The 22262-nt window shown below is 39.1% G+C and overlaps 1 protein-coding gene across 1 annotated transcript in view; it reads right to left on the bottom strand.

Moving 5' to 3' along the window:
- Window positions 1–736: 736 nt before the first annotated feature.
- Window positions 737–22262, bottom strand: part of sspo (SCO-spondin) — a 94818-nt gene continuing 73292 nt past the window's right edge. The window contains exons 111-117 of the mRNA XM_042510441.1: window positions 20843–21007; window positions 18888–19099; window positions 17703–17798; window positions 10804–10864; window positions 9710–9840; window positions 6206–6356; window positions 737–1224 (exon numbers count right to left, since the gene is read on the bottom strand). Coding sequence (XP_042366375.1) covers window positions 1202–1224; window positions 6206–6356; window positions 9710–9840; window positions 10804–10864; window positions 17703–17798; window positions 18888–19099; window positions 20843–21007 — 839 coding nt within the window. The 3' untranslated portion in view covers window positions 737–1201. The remainder of the gene's footprint in view (window positions 1225–6205; window positions 6357–9709; window positions 9841–10803; window positions 10865–17702; window positions 17799–18887; window positions 19100–20842; window positions 21008–22262) is intronic.

Below are 22262 nucleotides of genomic sequence, written 5' to 3'. Positions count from 1 at the left end.
TATATGCATATGTTTCATAATTATTCCTTTTGGTTTTTGGATAACACTTTGTGCTTTTGCTTAAAAAAATTGAAACATTTTACTTAGATGATACCTGATACTTGTAAAAAGTACATTAACTGTACCGGGTACTTGTTTCATCAGAGGATTTGGCTCAAACCCACATAATTATTGAATTATATTTCTGCCAGTATATCCTCCTGAATCTACACAGTGAACCTTCTGGATCTACTCCAAGTTTAAACCTTGAGTTTGTAACTTGACTATAAAGAAGGGAAGTTTGTGTAAACGCCAGAGTTTTTAGTTAAGAAACACGGTAGAACCTGATCCACCACTGGCTGTGTTTGAAGTACAAGAGATAACTTTTTTTAGCTGTAGCATGGTTTATAACCATTTTAGCACGTAGATTAATTTCATTGAACTGGAAACAGACTCAACCTCCCATCAGCATTATGTTGGTAAGAAGTGTTATGCAGAACTTTAAAGGTCAAATTTATTTTACGAGGCTCTGTGACGAAGATGAAATAAGACTTGGCAACCCTTTACTGATTATGTAAAAGTGAGGCAGGTGAGTGTGTATGTCGTAAAACGATACTGTATATTTATTGGAAAAAGGTATAGATATTTTTGGAACAGCTACTAGTAAAAAAAGATTCTTGAATAGACAGACAGCTGACGGTACTCTCCAAATGTAGAAAAGGTTTATTGACTCACATGTTGCACTATGAACTGCAACATGTAAAAATACCTAACCAGTTCTGGTAATTTCTGTCTTTAAGAAGACTGCAGGCACATATACATTTTCTTACAACATACAAATGAAACATATGTCAATGCATAATAGGTCTGACTTGAACTGTATCACAGGTCCTTTAATATTACTATAAATACACAGAAGAAAAAGGCTGTACAGGCTGAAGAATAAACAGTGAAGCTGCAGAGCAGGAACTCTATGATCAGCAGTAGCTTCCAGTCATATGATGACTAAGCACTACAGAATAACGTGTACATCAACAGTCTCAGGACTTCATTTCTCCACTCCTCCCTCCATCCATGGATCTGTCCTTCCCAAATTCTCTATCCATTACCCAGCTGGTTTTCAGCTGCTCTTGCTCTCTCTAGTACATACACACATTCACATTCACACTCACACACACACTCACACTCACACTCAGCTCACAGACACACTCAGAATACTTGCTCAGCGTCTGGACAGGTCACCTCCTGTGAAGAAGAGAAACAGTGAGACTGATGGAGTCATAACTTCACTGCCTCCTCTGCAGGATGAACTAGAAGGGCACTCAGAGAGCGCGAACCTGCACCGATGCCTAACGCCCTGAGTCGCAATGTTTAAAAAAGTAAACGATAATTTGTGTATCCACCACCTGATTTAGATCAAATGTATTGGGTTTTTCCATTGTTCATCACACACTTTTGGCAGGTTTTGGGAAATTCTGACAGTTTTTTTTCCTGTAATCCTGCTGACAAACACAACAAAACATGACCTTCAGATCCAGATACTCTGAAGCATTTTATCATCATTCATAAATGTATCTTAAGCTAGGCTGTAATCACGGCACCCAATATTAAATAATGCTCAAAATGCTCCCTTCAGTCTTATACACTTACAGAAAGAAGGGATCCCTAGCTTTCTAATGATACCAGTATTGTTTTTGCACTTTTAATATTAAGCAGAATATGTCACATTACATAATGACTGTAACCAGGCCATGATTTAGACAAAACGGCTTTCAAAGTTCGCAGTACAAATGCTGTGCTCCTGAGGGCTGCCCGGGGTGAAAAATACTCAGAAAAAGCCTGCAGACACTTTTATTTTGTAGCCAGCAAGGAAACAAAAACAAGCGTACCTAACAACACTGTGAAGGATGCTAAGAAGATGTTGAACTGCAGTTTGTGGGATGATTTAACTTAGCAATGGTCTTCACTCGACAGTATTCACAACTTTATTTGTTATGAAAACTCTTTCATTCATTTGATCGCTGGAAGCTTTAATGAACTAAAGGAATATAAATTAGCAGAGTCGGCACTTTTTCTTCGTCTCTTTTGTCTACCACTTTGGTAAATCTGAATGAACTACATTTATTGTTGCTCATAGTTTCCATTTATTAAACTGAGTGATGAATTATGGAACATTTAGCCAAGCTAATGATGTGCAACATGTCCATACTGAGAAAAAGTTTGATGTTACACATGTTTATATTGTGATGCACAATCCTAAGCACTTTTCCTCTGCAGTTCTCAAACAGATGCTGGCTCAGGAGAGATTTATCTTTCAAAATGCTCTTAAAAACCTTTTTTATTTTTCCTTTATTAAACAGGAAAACTTCAGCAGCAGCCGCTGTGGAAGGAACATACCCAGCTAGCAGGGAACGTTCCCACAACATTGACTAATGTTACCTACAAGTTCAAAATAATGTTTTCAGAAAAATGTTTAATCTAATGTTCCAAGAATGTTTCAAATGATGTTCCTATAAGATTAAATGCTGACTAAGACGGAACGTTTTGAGGATGTTTTGGTGATGCTGAGAGGTGACAGATCATATTGTTCCTTTTAGAAAATGTTCCCACAATGCTACATGAGAACAAAGGAAGAACATTTTCAAAGCAACATTCAGAAAACGTCATTAAGGTCTGAGATTACAGAACTTATTATTTTTTAATGAAAATGCAACGTAATGTGATATGTTCACAATAAAACACATTTTTTGAAAATGGTTTGATGTTTATAGAGAATGTTATTCTAACTTTAAGAAGAACATTATGGGAACTAAAAGAAAACTTGCCGCTGACATTGTTGCTAAAATTGCATTGCCTGTATTGTATGAGTCTCATGTTTTTAGAACCAAAAATTGCTGGCTGGATAGCCTTTGTACACGAGGCGCCCGCTCTACCAGGAGAGCTAGAGGGCGTCTCTCAGATTGCTCTTAAATGGTCAATTTAACTATTGAGTTTCCAAAAAATATCTCCCAGGCCCCCCTGAAGGGGTGAACCACAGGGGTTGATGATTAAAAATGGTCCCCTCCAATGCTGAATTGGTGATTGCGGCCTTATTTGGAACAGCTTGACTTAATATATTTTGGTCATGAGGTTTTAAATCTGAACTGTATCCAAAAATCTATTGTAACAAATCCACCTCAAATTTATAGCGAGTCATTTATAACAGTAAAAACATGAGCCAAAGTTTTACAGATCCCAGCAGCTTTGACAAACGCATCCTTGAAAGTCATCTTGTGGCTATGAGTGTGTGTCAGTCAGAACAGAGAGCATTGTAGTGGCAGTTAATACATGTAAGTGTGTGTGAGTGTGTGTGACAGCGGCCACATGCTATCAAAGATTGATCGCCGTAACGACCGAATCCGTCAGACGTGATGTCCACAGGAGTGTGTTGCTGGGAGGAGAATATGAGCGGGGGGGATGTTCTGCGTCGTATGTGACCACATCCAATTAACTAACGCAATCAGCCATGTTGATGAATGGATTAGCACATAATTGCTTCAGAGGTGGGATTCTTGATTGAATTATTCATGGTGGGCAAAGGCAAACGTATGTTTCACGAAGATTACTCAAGTGTGTGTGTGTGTGTGTCAGTGTGGCGTTAATCAAAAGCGACTGAGAAACTGTATTGAGAGGAAGAGACGGACATGAGCGTTGCAGCTCCTTACTGAGCTGTCTTTAAAACCTTCAAACTCATTGCAACGCCGGCCACATTCATCAGTGTTGTTACTGCGAGTATTTTTCATGGGTGTGTTCCAAAAAGTGACCGGCACAGTGCCAGTTAGAGCAGCGTGAGCATGGTATCTATATCATTTTAATGTGGAACATAAACTGGCACATGCTGCTGATGTCTGTTGACCTACATGATGGCTAATACAGCTCATAAAAAAATGCCACATGTACTCAGAGCCCGGTAGAGTAGAGGTAGTGAGCACGTGCACTGTGCTGATCATGTGTTTCACACAGCTTGTCACGCCTGAACCTAAATGGAGAAGATAAAGTTTTTTTTATCAACTCTTATAAGCTGTCAAAACATGAAATTTAAAGCCATCGGTTGCATGTGACCTAAAAGACAGTGGATTATGTAACAGCATGAATTGCCCCTAACAACAAGCGTCAGTACGGTATCTGCAGCAATATCTGCAGCCGTTTTATTGTCAGTGAGTGCAGTGGTACGTGCGCCGCAGAGAGTACTTCTGCAATTATAAGGAGCTATCCTGGAAAGATTGTGGAGAGGCTCTGCTGATTTGTAAAAATAGATCATTATTTTGATACATTAAGACCATGTTCAGAGGAGTGATTATCATGACTGTGTTCTTTATTTGTTTTGGTCTTCAAAAGTGTCTTTTGTTGTGTTTTGTCTTCTTTTCTTCTCTGTTTTACTCGTTTTGTGGCATGTCGATGGTTTGTGATCTGTTGGCAAAATGGTGAATCTTATTGTTTTAATGTTATAAACATAATTAAAAAAATATTTTGATAAATTTGGATCATTGTAATTTTTTAACGGGGACAAATCGTTGGTCACATATCACCTGGATTCTTGCCTTCCTCACTAAGATTCCTTTGCTAACTTTTAAGGCTCAACACGGTTTAGCACAGTATGACCGAACCTCTGACTCCTGCTGTTCATGGTTGTGATCTGGGATCCTCTAGTCTACCCTGACTACTCATCCGGACTATAATCTTAGCTCTTAACATTGTTTTATTTATTTTTACTGTATATTTCTTTGCTCTATTCATATGCACTTAATGAAGCACTCTGTAACTTTGTTAAAGTGCCATATATATAAAGTTATATTCTTCTTATTATTATTATAGTCTGAAGAAGGGCTATGACACAAAAAGTCACACATGTGGAGGTAATTTAAAAAATGTTCATGGAAGCATTTTCTAGTATGCAGACTTTATTTATTTTATTTTGGGATCTATTATTATTAGATTCAAAAATATATCCAGATTTGTGTTTAGAAGTAAAATAAACACACAAATAGGATGTGATGATCGTCTTTAGTATTATTTATAATTTCCCCCAAACCGATACACTATCATCTACAACCATCTGATAGTACTGGACCTCCCACCAACCCGAAGTAGTACGAAACACCTGAACACCGCCCACTGTGATTTATGGTACATTAAAAGTACTCGTCAAGCAACACAACAAGTCAAAATATAAATAGGTAATATTTGTGTTTAGCTTCTGCCACTTCAGATGGTAAGCTGTGCAAATGAAAATTCAACAAAGGAGAAAAAGTGAAACAAAATACGTCAACATGATCTCTGGAAAGAGACATTGCTGTTGAGTTTTTCACGTATTTTTTTGGCGCTCTGGCACCACAAGTCCAATGCCATCTACTTCCATTATATTAGAGAGAAGACAGACATCTCTGCAGCCGATATCTCCAACACTCACACCAAAACTATCTGGCACTACAGGGGTGCCCCATGCACAGAGGCTGTGTCCTTGCTGCAGCATTTGCAGGTTCAATTCCAGCCTGTGGCACGTTGCTGCATGTCAGCCCCTCTCTCCACCCCTTTTATTCTGTAGCTGTCCCATACAAAAAAATAGCACTACAGGTAAGAAGAAAAATGTTTTTTGTGTAATTTTTGAGTTGAACTGTCCCTTTAATGCAGTTCCTCATGTTTTAATTGGCCTTAGTGCCATGCCAGCCACTCATGAGTTGTCCTGATGAATGTTGTTAAATGCTAAGTCATGTGGACAATATTTCAAAATAAAATGGACTATTATCACTCAGTCCAAGACTAGTGGCATAAGAAAAAAAAGAATCATGTTCTCTGGCTCACATGATATTATATTAGTTAGACCATGTTGAAAAACAGGTCCAGAGCAGCAGCAGATTTTTGTCAAGTGTGATTTAGCCCTTTGAAAGGTGTTTTCTTTTATATTTCACTCACGCACTTCATCAGTAAAACGCAATTATCGTGTGAAAAAAAATGTAAAATGCATTCTGCAATATGCAGCTAAAAATTTAAATTTTCAATCACATCCCCTTACTTCTCCTGTGTGGAACATGTCCAGCACTTCCATTCCTCTGTGTCTGCTGCCAGCCAGGAGTGAGTGAGTGTGTGTCACATGCAAACATTTTTACATATATTCAAATTTGCATTTCTCTCACTGACATGAGAGATGAACATGAAAATCCATTCGGCCACATTCATTATTCCCCACCTTGGCAGCTGGTGCATTCGCAGCTGTGGATGACGGGCAGTACGACCGGCTCGCTCTCTCCGCTGTCACACTGCAGGCTGAGGAAACGGACCGGGTTGTCAGGGTCCAAACGGTAACTACAGCATTCACAAATGGACTGGAGGTAGGGCTCCTGTAGAGGAGAGGGGAGGACAAGAGAGAATGAAATGATGGAAAAGGATGGGTGAAGTAAAAGGAGAAGAGGAGGTGAAGGGAGAGCCAGAGCGATGTGATGGAGGGAGCCAACTAGGAGATATGAGTGTAATCAGGAAAGAAAAGAAAATTAGAGGAGAAGGAAGTTATCAGAGAATTTCAGAAGAAAATAATATTGAGGGATTGGACGTTGAGGAAGAGAGAAAAAAGGAGGAAGAGTTTAAAGGAGGTGAAAGAGTACTGGAAGCATTGGTGAAGGAGTAGAAAGGAGGCAGATGGAGAAAACAGAAGCCCTCAACATTAAATGAAAAAGCTCCACTTTATTAACCCTTTGAAACCTGAGCAATTTTAGCTTAATTTTTTTTTTCCAAAAACATGTGAAAAAGGCAATGAGCAACAAAAGACAAATTGGCCTGAAAAACAAAACAAAAACAAACAAAAAATTACCTGAAAATTAGTTTAAAAAAAGAAAAAACGTTTTTTAAAAAATCGGAAATGACCTGGAAAAGTGCTTTCATAATAAAGAGTTTCCCCCTATTTTTTCCCCTCTTTTTCTTAAAAATAAAATTCTAAATCTGCTAATTACTTGCAATCTGTAACAGCCACTTGGGGGCAGTGGAAAAGGCAGCAGAGTTATTATCACATATAAAGTTGTTAAAAGTGTTAAATGTTTCCATATAAGCACATCCAGCAGACTCAGCACAATATTATCATTCAAACACAATATTCACTCTTCCAGCTCTGACTTGTTCTCCTCCTTCACTATGTTTAAAAGCTTGTTACTAATTTTGTGTTGTTGTTTTTTTATCATGGGCAGTTTGACTACAGTGGCTTTAATCAAAGGAATGAGCTGAAAAGCGCTAAAATGCTTCACAGAGCTGAGGAGAGGATTCTGTAATAATTATCCGTCAGCTCATCACTGTGAGCTACACCCACATTGTAGGTATTTGGCATTTTTAAAAAAAGAATTATGAATTAGTGCAGCTTTCAAGAAAAAGTGTGGACTTTAGAGTTAGTGGCATAGCGATAAGGACTGCAGATTACACCCAGCTGAAACTTCTCCCATGTGCCAAGCATTTCTTCAGTGTTCATTGTTGAGACAGTTTTTAACAAGAGATGAATCATCTGCAGAGGTCTCCTCTCCAAAACAAACACACCATGGTTTAAAAACCTCTAAAATCACTAAATAATTCAGTTTTATGTTAAGAAATCGGTGTTTTTTGACGCTGCTCATGATGTAGGATCTGCTAACTACAATGAAAGGATGTAAAAAATAACAAAAACATGAAAAAACATGAATGGCTTTGTCTTAGAGTCAATGTTTGGTTTGACTGCTCTGGGCTTCTGTAGAAATAAGCCAGTGCAACCTGGTGGACTCTGTAGATGAGGACCTGCTCCCTCTGTAGATATAAAAAGCAAAAAAAAAAAAAAAGCAAATAAAAAAAACAAAAACACAGCAATTCTGATTTTCAGGTGAACGAAAAAAAAACTTATTATGTTATAACCTATTTCTGCCAATATACCCCCCTCGATCAGTCATGTCCAAAGTTTGACGTGGTGGCCAATTGTGGCCCTCAGACTGATTTTAAATGGCCCTCGGCTTGACTTTCAAAATATAGTTTTTGATTTAATTGCAGGACAGCCTAGACTCTACACAGTGGACCAAATACTGTAATACAAATAATACAAATACACTACAGACAGTCATTTTGGTGATCTTACGTTCTAGAAATAAATAACAATAATAATACTAACAATCTGAACAGTAAAAACAATTGTATGAATATTAATTAAAGTCCTTTCTTTTCATTGAGAGCCTATCAAAAATTAAATAATTATCAAAAAAATAAATTAGTAAAAAAGAACTTAGGTAGCTAAAACACAATACAAGCACATATTTGGCAGTTATGGGATAATTTAGCTTTTTTTTTATAACTCATAAAACCCAAAAATACAGCCTTGGTGTTTTGTTTGACGAAATGCAGTTTCTTGGAAGTTGTGCTCATGTGTCCAATTAGTGCAGGCGAAGACCCAAGGAGGCGAGAGATTGTGGAAAAGAACAATAGGTTGTAGCAGAGAATGATAGATAAGGGAGGGTGAGGGAGCTGCTGTGGGAACCATGGATCAAAAACACCTTTAAACTCTCTGTAAAATAGTTATTAGTGCTTCACACACTTTGAAAAGTCCCGTGTGTGTGCACGTGTGTGTGCCTGCATGCGTTTTAAGACTTCAGCTGTGGGGGGGCTGAATGCACTCCTGCTTCCTTCAGTCCTGCTGATCAATGAAAAGGGAACTTCTCTGCGCTGCCTAGTCACTGGTTACCATCGCGGGTTGCCACAGTAACAGGAGGTAATGACACATTTGGCTGAGCTGATGTTTATTTTTACTAATCTGACTGACTCTATTTTTACTGTGGAGATGTATGGATGCCAAGGAAGAACAAAGTCACCATGGAGATGAGGTGATGAGCTCGCTGTCTTGCAAGGAAGAAAAGACATAAAGTGAAAGCAGAGGAGAAAAAGAAAGAGATACAGACTCTACATGTGACCCCCACACAACGCTCCTGTTCAGAACACCTATATTTAGATCACTGGGGACTCAACTGCTGAATTCTGTATTTTGTTTACCTGCCTTCATGTCAACTGTGCGAACTTTGTGTCTAACTGTGACCACAGCTGACTGAAGATAAAATGATCAAATAATCAGTTTGCCACAGTTTAAGACAGAGTTCAGCGGACCCTGCACGTGTTGATGGCCTGTGTTTGTGTGTGAAGAAGTGAGATTACAGAAGGTGTGACCAGCTGCACAGGACCTCGCTTTGTTTTGCAGAAACACTCTCAACACCCTGATGCTGGGTCACGCTTCAGGAGGAAAACAGATGCACTATTTGGTTGCACAATGATAGCCAAGGCAATAATCCTGATTATGTTCCTGCATATTGTAAGAAAATGTTTTTAATAGATAGTGTCTTTGGATTTGAGGAGAGAAAATTGTTTTACTACTTTTTTGGCAGTTTGCATCGACATGTTATGATGGCAGACAATCCTAATTAGATGAATATTGCTGAAATTCCTAACTTTCCGGGCTGATAAAGCACTAAGTCTATATATATCTGTCTTATACTTAAACAGAATTAACTGTGCAGCCCTGATAGGCAATTTGCAAACAATTATAACCAACAGCTTTATCACTTCCAGTTTTGGTGCCTTTGAGTCCACTTTGCTGTATTGACATTTATTGTACTAACAGCTGCCACTCATGTTAAGTCAATACTTGTTAGTGTTGCCTCATATTCACAGAGTATTATCTTGTGAGTGTGTGTATGCTCCGTACCTCCAGGATGACATCAGTCCTAGACAAACAGCGTCCCCTGCAGAAGCTGACCTCCACGTTGTCAAGCCGACAGTCTCCCTTGGTGATGTTCCTGACCTGCACGTAGCGACGACACTCTGGCACGAGCTCGCCTGACAGAGACGCAGGGAGAGAAAGGAGGAAAAAGGGGCAGATTGGACAGAGCAAAGGGAGCACACAGAGGGCATGGCAAAGGGGACTTTGAGAAACATAATTTCTGCATGAAAAAAAGCAGGAAAAAGACAATAGAAGAGAGAGAGACAGAGTTCCTTGCAGAGAGCAAAGTGACATTGCCTCGCTCCCTGGCAGCATGTGACATTTCCTCCACTGGGAGAGAGATTAAAGCCTCAATGTAGGTTAAGTAATGTAATCTCTCACTAATTGGGCACTGCGGCACTGGGTTTTCAGCCTCCTATAAAATGAAATATGGAAAATTCAGATCCAGTGAAGTGGTTCGGAAGCCATGACATGATACAAAGGGAACCATGGTGATGCTGTGTGACATTTGCATATTTGACAACTAATATTATTTCAATTGTTTAATTTGTTTTACTTTACTATGGGTTAAAAAGTAGACTGCGGTATTTGAGTATCCACATGGAGATTAGAGATGGCATGAAAATATGTGCCATCTTGGTCATCAGCCTCGGAGTAAAAGTGGAGCTTTTGTGTTTTATTGACCCTGTAGACTTTGATTTAAAGGTAATTTTTATTTTATTCATTTATTTGATAGAATCAGTGCATACTACTACCATTCCTAAAAACATGCCAGAGATAGCTAGGATGGCTTATGTTCATCTGTGTCCCCCAGGCAGGCAATAGTTAAAAGCACAAACATTACGAATAAAAGCACTGAAAATACAATCAATGATAAAAGCAGTGAAATGGACAAAAGGCTGCACTACATAGAGACAAGACAGACAACTGTTACTGTAGGACACACAAAGAACTAAGCAAAATCATGACAAATGGGCAAAGAGAAAAGTCAAGGCAAAAACACTTCACCTTTTCTGTTTTACCCTTTTAATTTATGGATTTTGTGATGTGATTTTTTGAACACTGTGTATCGTACTAACCTGGAAACTGCTTCCTACAGACAGGACAGCAACTGCCTGGCTCCTCCACCTTTACCTCACCCTGACATAGAGAGAAATAACACGAGTTTCACATTCCTGTGATCCGTCTCATGGAGAGAAGACAGGGCATGATACAACAAGTGATGGAAAGACAGTTAAAAATAAATGCCCCTTATCCTGCCAATGCACAGTCTATACAGTCAGCTACGTTTGGGCATAACAGCTTGCGTGATGCATTTCATTCAGCGTGTGACAATGAGCATGCATTGTATTACACATTTTTCAAAAGGTCAACAACCAATCCCAGAGACCAAGCAAGATAATCTCCAAAACAGGAAAAAAGAAAATCTGGTAACTGGCCGGGAAAGGGAGCCCAACCAAGTGATGCATCGCCTCTCTGAAAACACACCCAATACAGGTTAAAAAATGTGAAAATCACATCAACCAAACCAAGGAAAAATGCTAAATATGTCAATAATCATCTAAAGGAGAGGAAAAGAAATTAAAGAGTGTTACATCCCAAAGGAAGGGGATAATTTAAAATGAAATGTTTAAAATAGTAAAAGTACAATAGGTCACAAAAAGTGTAATTTTACAAGACTGAGAGTCTACAGCTATGCTAGCATGTCTGAGTACTTGGACACAGCGTTGCTGTGAACTTAATGTGAATATCCACATTCTAATGTGCTCACAATGACTAACATTCTGATGTTCGTAAGCTATAATGTTTACCATCTTAGTGTAGCATAGCATGCTATCATATGCTAATCAGAACTAAACACAAGGTAAAGTTGAGACTGGTGGGGATGTCAGAGATTTGGGCATGAACCAAATTACTATGCACACTGAACTTTGACCTCAAGATCATGGTAAATTAAAGTAAATTTATCTTGGAGGGAGCATGAATGTACCAAATTTTATCGTAGTCAATCCAATTATTTTTGAAATAACTTAAACTAATAAAATTGATAAACAGTATTGGATCTTTTGCTGATATCCGATATGCCAATATATAACAACTCATTTGGCTGATAACCGATATCAATATATACACTTTTTTCCCCCACCTAATGTTATTGATCAAGTCTCTTCTGTAGTGGCATTAAAATCATATTATGCATGCCTACCTTTATAGTGATGGTCCACCAGCATATAGAGACATAAAATGCATTTTTTTTCAATGTATGTCATATATTCATTGTGAAAAATAAGAAAAAAGCATGGTGACCGATTCCAAGTTCATTTTAAAGTTGATACTGGCCAATAATGATGACATGCCGATGGCTGATCCTGATAGTTTACTATAAAGCCAATATCAGCTGATACAGATGACATGCCGATATTATCGTGCATCTCTAACCAAAAATGTAAACTCATGGTGGTGCTAGAGAGGAAACTGTTCATGGTAATCCACCCAATATTGTCTGAGATATTTCAGGCAGGACTAGGTCTGCAACAGTATACCAGTTTCAACATATACCATGGTATGAAAATTCCCGATTATCATACCCTGTACATTTACTTATCTATGGTATTTAACAAACGTATCTGAATGAAGAATCTCACCTTTATTATAGTTATTTCCAAAGGGGAGACTTTTTACATATACCTCCTTTATTAAGAATTACTTTAAAGTTTTAATTTTAGTAATACAATTTTTGTTCATCTCTGTTTAACCTTTCTGTTTTAATTTCGTTAAGGGTCAATATCGGAAAACAATTTCCTGTCATAATTTTCTGTATTACTGTAATAGCGTCACAGGGAGATAGTATCTGAGGCTGTTATTGTACCATGACAGTCTAATACTGTTGCAATGCTAGTAGGGACCAAAGCTAGTAGGCTTAAAGCAACTTGTAATTATTATCTTACATCAGTTCTCTTATTTTTACTATTCTCATTGTTCTCTGTACTTTTTACTTGGACTTCAAATCTTGTTTATCAACGCCTGTCTGTTAATTGTCTAAACTTGTTGTCTTTTTGTGTGTTTTTGTTGCATGTTTTTAATGTGAAGCACTTTGAGCTGCATCCCTTGTAAGAAAAATGTTCTAAAAGCATTAATAATATTATTATCATTATTATTATTATTATCAAAACCACAATTTAAAAAGATACACCAGGGCATACCAGAAGGACAGTGGGAACTGATAGTGTTAAAACATAGACGCTGTAACATCAGTCCCAGTTCTCACCTCCCAGAGTGCTGTTGGTTTTCGTTCTAATCAGTCTAGGCAAAATTTAGACCTGGACACCCTGGATCATGAGGACCGGGGTTGAGATCGAGCACAGAGATGAGAAACAGAGCAGGAATAAAGAAGGCACAAAGTGAGACTTAAGGAACAAAAATAGCGAGAGAGCGAGACAATGACGTAGGGACACAAAGGACATAGACAGAGGGAGCCAAGTCACTGAGGAAGAAAGATGCAGAACAGTCCAGAGAGAAGCAGGGTGTCCCGTGGTGTCCCTGTCTGAGAATAGCTGCTGTTAGCATGCAGAGTCACACGCACACACACAGTCTGACAGCAGGCTTCAGCATCCCCACCAACACCAGCCTCAGCTCACCCCTCAAACTTCACCCAACTATAAAATGTCTCCAACACACACACACTAACACACACACACACACACACACACACACACACACACACGCTTCTCCTGACTGTTCACCCCGAGGACTTCTCCTCCCACTCTGCACTGCCGCCAGCCTTCCCTCAGGGATGGAGGGAGCCCACTCACTTAAAGGGTGGGAGGTCACAAAAAGGACCATTTTCAGGCATTTAAGTTAAGAGACAGTTTGTGTGTACGTGTCTGTGTGCGTCTGATGTGGCGAGAGGTGAAAATTATGTGGAATGCAGATTCCTGGTTATTTCACAAGAAAAGGCACTTGGCATTTAAAGTAAAGGGTATTCAAATTTGTGTCGTCTACAGGAGATCTCGGAGCTCTATTAATGTGTCTGGTACACAGTGAAAGAATTAAAAGGAGTCATACATTCTGATGGCTCTCAATGCCCAATGTGATAACAGAACTTTCAATACATTACCTCAAAAGGTCCTCCCAGCGGAGCGGCGGAGGCATGTTGGGTGATTTCAATTTTAAGAGGCATTGTTCATAACTGTATGCTGACTCATAAATATCAGAGTGCATTGTCAGTAACCAATTCTCAGCCTGTCAGGAGAGGGAACACGGCGCATTAAATGACCTTTTCATATTGGTCGGGATGAGGAGTGCTTTCACTGAGGCATAACTTAGTGCGGCTGGGGGTGGCGAGGGATTTGAAAATGCGAGAGGAAATAGTTACACAACTTCGAGCCGTTCCCGAGACACAGTGTAAAGACCTGTGTACACCACAGGTGGAACACTCAGTAGACTGTCTACTGTGTGGAGCTCAGTGTGCAATCAACCTCTCCTCTAAAGTTCTGGATGTCAGCAGAATGTATTTTTACCTCAGCCTTTATACAGCCCCGGTGTGCTACGGGTATAAACTCAGCTTACTGTGTCAAGGATGAGACAGTTGACTTTTTCCACTGTGACTTTTCTTAGCTTCATCACCATGGAGAGGAGATGTTTCATCTATTAAGTAAGATCATTAGTGGACAGCTTTTATTTATTCTATATTTTCTCATTTACCTCTTGTGTTATTTAACAGTGCAGATAGTTTTGCTTTTATTTAGACAGCTTTTGAGACAATGACTATGAAAGATAAAAAAAAAAAAAAATCATAAAAATGTATTATTTTTTGTAGTCTTTGACAGAGGTAGAGCTTTCGGTAGCAAACAAATACTGATTCAATTCAGTTCTGCATCTGACAGAAACAGAGGAGAAATCATTGACCTGGAAGAAGAGACAGAGCCACATGAGGACACTTCCCATCAGAGACAATGTTAAAACTGTAGTTTATGGAATTCACCACAGAGGCTGCCATTGTGTATTTTTGATGCAATTTAAATAATTTTCTCCCAAACATGAACTATTCTCTTGATGTATCTTGGCTACCATTCAATAATTAAAGGGTAATTTCAGCCAAATTATACTCTTTGTGTAGCCATGCAATTATTAATTTTTTTATTAAGACCTCTTGAGCAGAATTGCTTAAATAGAAATAAAGGGAAGCATGTGACTGGACAGAGGTGGACGGCACGTTTTTAAGGGCACTTTTCATTGGAGCAAATGTTAAACTTCACTTTGATTGTGTCATCCCTCTGAGGCTGCCATCATGTTAATTAGAAACAAAAAATAATAATTGAATTAATTATTTTTAAACATAGTTTTGTAATCTTGTTTACTTTTTTCTCAAAATTTTCTGGCTGCAACCCTATAGCATTTTTTGAGGTTGGTCCGTTCATTCACTATTAAAAGGTAAAAGGTAGATTTTATTCGACATTTTTTAAACATTGCTTAAAAAATGAAATTAAAATTTGTCCTTAATCCTGCTACATGTGTAGCTGTGGTCCAGACTAAGATATCTCAAAACCTACTGAATAGATTGCTTTCACATTTTGTTCTGTGCAAACATTCATGTTCCCCAACTTCGTGTCCTAGTGCCATAAAGTCAGACTCTTTATTTGTTCAATACTGAGGCGTATAGCCAGTTACCAGCAAAACCAAAGAAATTCTTACAAGCCTCGGCTGTACTTGTTGTTTTGTGCTAATAGCATATGTAAGCATGCTAATATGCAGAGCCCCTACAGTCATACGCTTTACCTTGTATGCACAAGTTGTCATCTTGTGTGAACAAATTATTTTGTACATACAAGTAGTTGTCTTGTTTGCACAAGATAATTATGTTGTGCACACAAGATAATAATAACTTTTTTCCCACAAGTCAACAACTTTTGCACACAAGTTAAAAAAAGAAGGTTTTGGGATTTTAGGAGCGCCATACTGAAATGCTCACCTACAGTGGTTAATGATATAATCAATGTGGTAAACATTATATGTGCAAAATATGTTAGCTTTGATACTTATGTTAGCATTTAGCTTGAGCCACTGCTGTCTGACCATACAAACCTCACAGAGATGCTAACTTGCCTGTAAACTCTTGTTAAATGGTTTATTCACCCTAATGACCCTTTAAATAAGGCAAAGAGTCACAGCTGACAAGCTAGAACAAAAGCATTGTGAAAGGATGTTTGGGAGAAAAAAAGGTTCATCTCATTGTGAGCAGAGGGATGACACAAACAGCATTAAGTTTAACATTATCTTATCCTTATGCCCTATTTCTTTCCAAGGCAGGACTTGACAGATTCTGTATTTATATGGTACCAAAAGTTCCCTCTGTTTCAAAATGTATTCATATTTTATATGGAGTTTATTTTTTTCTTTATCTGCCTCTAGTTGTACAGAGCTCATACATAATTGAGCATTCAGCTCACCGCCCTCTGCCAGATGACCAGCTGCTAACCAGTCATACAGTGTGCATATGACTGAGCATTATCTGCAAAATAGAAGACATTTTTTTCCAATGATGAGCTGTCACCAGCATTGATGATCTAATTACCCAAAATCATGTGCAAAATGCTGCTGTAGAAAGTTAATTAATGAATATTTAAAATTTAAAGAAGATGATAAACTTGATATATAACATTCCTAAATCTGTCTCAAAATTTCAGCTATGACTAAAATCACGCTTTACATATGGTCCCATTCATTTTGCAGAACAGATCTGTCAAATAATGAATATACTGCATTGGAAAGAAACTCAATTATGCTTAACAAGGAAACCAGGTTTCAGTGTTTCATGGGAGACAGAAGGGCATGTTAAAGGAAAAAGTGCAGGCTTGTGGGCGGCTCGGACAGTCAGGTATTGATCTACTTCAGCCAGCGACTTGCAGAGAACATCCCACACATTCTTGAGGGAGCAGAGCGTTTTCTCCCTCGTTCAGAGTAATTGAGATGTTTGTGACCAACAGAGACGTGGCGTGAACTGTACCACCCCGGGCTAGGAATGGCAGTTAAATGGGCCGATGCGTTTCTCTCTGAGACTGATTGTGCCTCTGTATGTGAACCTTCATCTCTCTCAAACTGTACTTAGATGCAGAGGGTGCACACAAGACTGCAGAAGAGCAAAAACAGACTTCAAATGCAGCTACAATATTCTTAGAACCTGTGTTAATGTCAGAAGTTTTCTACTGTACTTTGAGCAGATGTCCATAAATTTGAATTACCACTTCAGAAACATTATAGTAAATAACATGTAACGTCAACTGACTGTTTACGAAACCCCTCCCACAAAAAGTAATTGTCTAATCACAGTTTAGCAAGCGTAACTACACATAAAGGGCCTGACACGTATAACAAGCATGTAAGCTAAGCAGTCAAACAGTGTTATGTCAGCTCTTACATTGTCCTCATAATACTATGAACAGTAATCTGCGTATGTATGCAAAGTCCTGGGACAAGATTTTGAAGAGTTCTTCTATCAGTTTTTAGTCAGAGTAGTAATGACCAATCATGTTTGAGCAGGATTTGCAGTTTAACAGTCCATGAGGAGAGCAAAAGAGGCAAACGCACTGGCTGAAATACAATCTTGGAACACGATATCCGGACCAAGACTTGGCAACAACAGATCTCCCAAAATGTTGGCCGTTGTCCCCAGAGGCTAAATCATTGTCAGACAACAGCCTCTGAGACTGCACTGGGATAATAATAATAATACATCAGCTAGTAGAGATTTTCTGAGGTAGTTATTCCTCTGATATTTCAGGGTCTATCAGGCCACTGAGAGCAATGATGCAAGCAATACATATTTAATGCAATATTTAAAAATTTTTTGACTTAATCCAATAAAGTACCTGAGATTTTCTGGGATTCATGATACAAACAGACAGTCCTGTTTAATGTCAACAAATGCACAATCATACAGACGTCGGTTTACCATGGAGTGTCAGGGTGCATGTCTCACCTCATCACAGTGGAGTGGCGGGCATCTTAAGTGGCACAGTTTTTTCCCGTTCACACAGCGACATGACAGACAGCCCTCCTCCCACTCTGATCCAGCCTGGCTCACACACACAAAAGCACACACGATATTTATTAACTCGCTAGACTTTTAAAATGCAGGTATTACGCACGCTCACATTACTGCGAGACAGTCAGAGCAGAGTTGATAAAGTGCAACTGGTCATAGCTCAGGATTGATTTCCTTAGTGAATCCAGTAAAGCTGCACCTTGTGAATAATTTAGGTTTTGGAGGCCCATTTGATGCTATAATTATTACATCTCATAATGCAGACTACGTTATGCATTTTCTGTATGTGTGTTGGCTATAGGAATCATTAACAGTGCTCAGGTTTTATACAAAGGCACCAACTAGGGAGTGCCTTTACGGCTCACACTGAGCCATTTGGCATAATAGTCATGAGGTAGTTAATTAAAAAACCATAGAAGGTCTTTAAATGGACATTCATCATCACCAGCTGACAGACACAGAGAGAGAAACAGAGAAGACAGGCAGAAAAAAAGACAGATAGGAAGAATGACTGAGAGGGTAGATGAAGGGAGAGAAAGAGAAGCGCTGCGGGAGAATGGGGATGAAAAGAAAGAGGATGGAGTAAGTCAGAGATCGAACACGACTCCTGTAATGAAAGCAGAAGAGGGACTAGTGAGAGATAAAGTGGAGGTATGAGGGAGGAAAGAATGGAACAAAGAGAGAATGAAAGACAGAGAGAAAGTCCTGAAGAGGAAAGATCAAGGGGGGGGGGTGTGACCTCTTGTCAGTGTATGATTAATTCTTATAATCCTATAATATCCCCTCCTTCATAAATAATTCCTGGCAGGCTTGCCCAGTTGCGGTCCCAGTGCCGGCTTTCTACGGCACTTCCTGCATAATAGATGAGGCTGAGGATTGGAGAGGCGCTGCGGTGTAATGTGGCCCATGGGGCATGTCACTCATCTTCTAATGGGCCCTTCTTTATGAGTAAATAACACAATGGGAGTGAATTGGAGGGAACGTAAACACCACTCTACTGGTAAGGTTCAGATGCACAAAACAATGAGGCGGGCACAATGGGTACAAGCCGCTGAGTTAGCCGGGCAGCAGCTGTCTGTTTACTTTGGGTGTAAGCCAGTGTGTGTTTTGAGCGTGTACCTCCCGCAGGACGCCCTGGTCATGACAGGGGCAGAGGGCGGCGATGACACACACGCCCTTGGTGTTGCGGTAAAGCCCCTCCCGACACACGCAGCCCTGGGCGGAGCGGCTGCAGTTGACTGGAGAGGAGGAGTAAATGTCCTCGCAGCTCCTCTCGCACAGCGGGACCTCCTCCAACGCGCTCCTCCTCCACTGCTCCCCGTCAGGACACGCTGCAGAGGAGGAGGAGAAGAGGAGTGAAAAAAACATGTCAGGGTGTACAGGAGAAAGGAGACAGAGGAGGGAAGATGTTAGGATGTAGAGTAGAAATTGAAAAAATGAAGAGACTTTAAAGGTAATTGGTGGGAAAAAGGGAGTACGGGAATCAACAGGGGGTGCAGACACAAAATCAGTGACTCAAAAGGTACAGTTTTACTCAGCATAACATTTTAAATCGCTTCCTGAGGGATAAAAATTTGAATTACCACTTCAGAAACATTATAGTAAATAAAATGTAATGTCAATTGACTGTTTACGAAACCCCTCCCACAAACAGTAATTGTCTAATCACAGTTTAGCAAGCGTAACTACACATAAAGGGCCTGACACGTATAACAAGCATGTAAGCTAAGCAGTCAAACAGTGTTATGTCAGCTCTTACATTGTCCTCATCATAATACTATGAACAGTAATCTGCGTATGTATGCAAAGTCTTGGGACAAGATTTTGAAGTGTTCTTCTATCAGTTTTTAGTCAGAGTAGTAATGACCAATCATGTTTGAGCAGGATTTGCAGGTTAACAGTCCATGAGGAGAGCAAAAGAGGCAAACGCACTGGCTGAAACACAATCTTGGAACACGATATCCGGACCAAGACTTGGTAACAACGGATCTCCCGAAATGTTGGCCGTTGCCCCCAGAGGCTAAATCATTGTCAGACAATAGCCTCTGAGACTGCACTGGGATAAACCAGCTCTTGTACAATGCTGTTTCTTTATGTCCATGCAGCCTTTTTGCCATTGATATGTAGTTTTAGTCTTTTAGCATTTGATTATATGTGTAGCTATCATGTGCATATTGAAAACCATGCATCTTAAGTTAGTGAGATAGCTTAACTGTTTTGCAAGCTATAGCTAATAAAATCTACCAGCAACAGTTGTCATCTAAGCAGAAAAAGTAAGATCACTTAGAAGAAATGAGAATCCTACTTTTGACTATCTCTGTCTGAAATCAAGCACTGATTGCTCCTAAGACGACCTGGGATATTGAGTAGTAAACTTGCCTCTGTTATGGTTGTGAAGTGCACATGTGCTGTGCAAGAATGAAAAGTTCCACAGGCATAGCAACAGTAACTAAGGTGGGCAGGACTCTGCTAACTGTCAATTTACACCCTTTTTGCTTTAACAAGAGGTTTAAGGCTCCACACTGACATTAACAGTGGATGTTATATTGATCAACATTTCTGATGAACTTGTAGAGAAATTATGTCTACCTAAGGTTCTTTAATAAAAGGCTAAATCAATGTATCTGTAAATACCAGTTTGTTTTACTCGTCTTTAAGACAGAGAGGACTTTAAAATCAAATCACAATGTCTAAATGAGCAGTCTTTGAGTTCCAATTCTACCTCTCTTTTATGAGTGACAAACCAAACTTGCATAACTCGTGAGAGCAGCTTGGCTTTCTCATTGTTCTTTAAACAGAGTCTAAGATTAGATTTAATTGGCACTACATATGTACACACATAGATTTTTCCAATCTATCTAGCTCGAGGTTGGAGATAACAAGCGTGCATATCTGCTCCCCGTTTCCCAACATCAAAGCACACGTTCTTTTCATATGATGAGCACTCAGTGAGATTCTGGTGAGCTGTAAGGACTTTTTCGATTAACTGTTACGATATCAACCTTTTAGCTGCTTAGCTACTTATTACTTATACCACACAATAATAATTGCCTGTCTCTCCTCTTCTCACTCACCACAGTCAGGGGCCATGCAGGTTGTTGTGCGGTGGTCGGGGCCCTCACATGGGGCCCCTCCATACTGGCTGGACTGCAGGATGATTCTGCTGGAGCTCCGCTGTCCTGTGCCACAGCTTGCAGAGCACGGACTCCACTGAGACCAGCTGGACCACTCACAGTCCACTGCAGAGGGAGACGATGGGATAAGAATGTAAACATGCTTAGGTCAGTTTGACATTTATTTACCTGAAGCAGTAAAACAGAATGTAGAAAAAAAAAAATCATCAGAGCACCATTCCTCAGCTCGCCCATAAAAAACTGCGATTACAGAACATTACACCACACACACACACACACATTGCTTTTTATTAAAGTCATTTGTTAAGAGTAACAGCGACTGTCTTGGAAATAATGGTGAAACAGGGAATGAAACAAAACCCCAACGTCAACATAAGGTATGTTATGTTATATCTTTTTTCTTTAATATATAAATTTATGGACAAAGTATCACCCAAGACAGTTCACTATATTTTTAGATTTAGTGTAAGAGGCCTCTTAAGAAAATCAAGCATTAAGAAGAAGGCCAGAGAAATGACTTACACACAAAAAACAAATACATGTTTGTATCATTCCAGACTGTTGGCAGTTAAAGGAAAGTACCATTAACTTTCAACTTGGATCTTACCCACATATTTTTTTTAATCAGTTCTGACTATTGATCATAAATTTATTCATCAACCCCTTTGTAAAGATTTCGGAAACATTGATTATGGCGCGAGCAAGGTTGGCTTTCTTTACACAGAAATAACCTCAAACAATTCAAATTCCTACAACTGCTGTAGTGAACTGTATCAGTTTGTTCATAGCAATATCACTTCCAGGTAGACAACCGAGATTTGTGAAATCATAAAACTTGTTTATTTGTGTTGTCATTTTCATTTTCAGCCCTAACTGTAAGATACAGTATATAGTTAAACATCTAATGTTCCTTCTGTGCTTATATTAAGTAGCGTTTTACTTTTACTTTACTGCTACCATCAAATCTACCAGCACAGAAGCCAATGTCTTTTTAGCCACATAAAAGGACCCAAAAGAAAAATTGTACATCAGTTTAAGTGTACGCTATATTTGAAATATTTTCTCCACTTCACCTAACACACTTACTCAGCAGTGTCCAAACTTTTTTGAACAGGGGCCAGATTATTTGAAAATACTTGGAAGCCATCTGTTTCTCGCATCATATTGGTTTGAAAAAATAATCACATACAAAAAACAAATGCAACTCTTTTATCTTCAGGTGAAAAAGTATTCAACTTTCCCACACTCCTCAAAGCAGTAGCCTTCACTGTCGACTTTACGCCTCTTTGTGTCTGCTTCCTAACAGTGAATATCTGGTGTTAGATAACTTTTAGTTTGCCTGTTTACAATCTGTTTATGA

Source organism: Plectropomus leopardus, chromosome 21, assembly GCF_008729295.1.
Source record: "Plectropomus leopardus isolate mb chromosome 21, YSFRI_Pleo_2.0, whole genome shotgun sequence".
NCBI classification, from domain to species: Eukaryota; Metazoa; Chordata; class Actinopteri; order Perciformes; family Serranidae; genus Plectropomus; species Plectropomus leopardus.
This window is presented reverse-complemented; position numbering and strand designations above follow the sequence as displayed.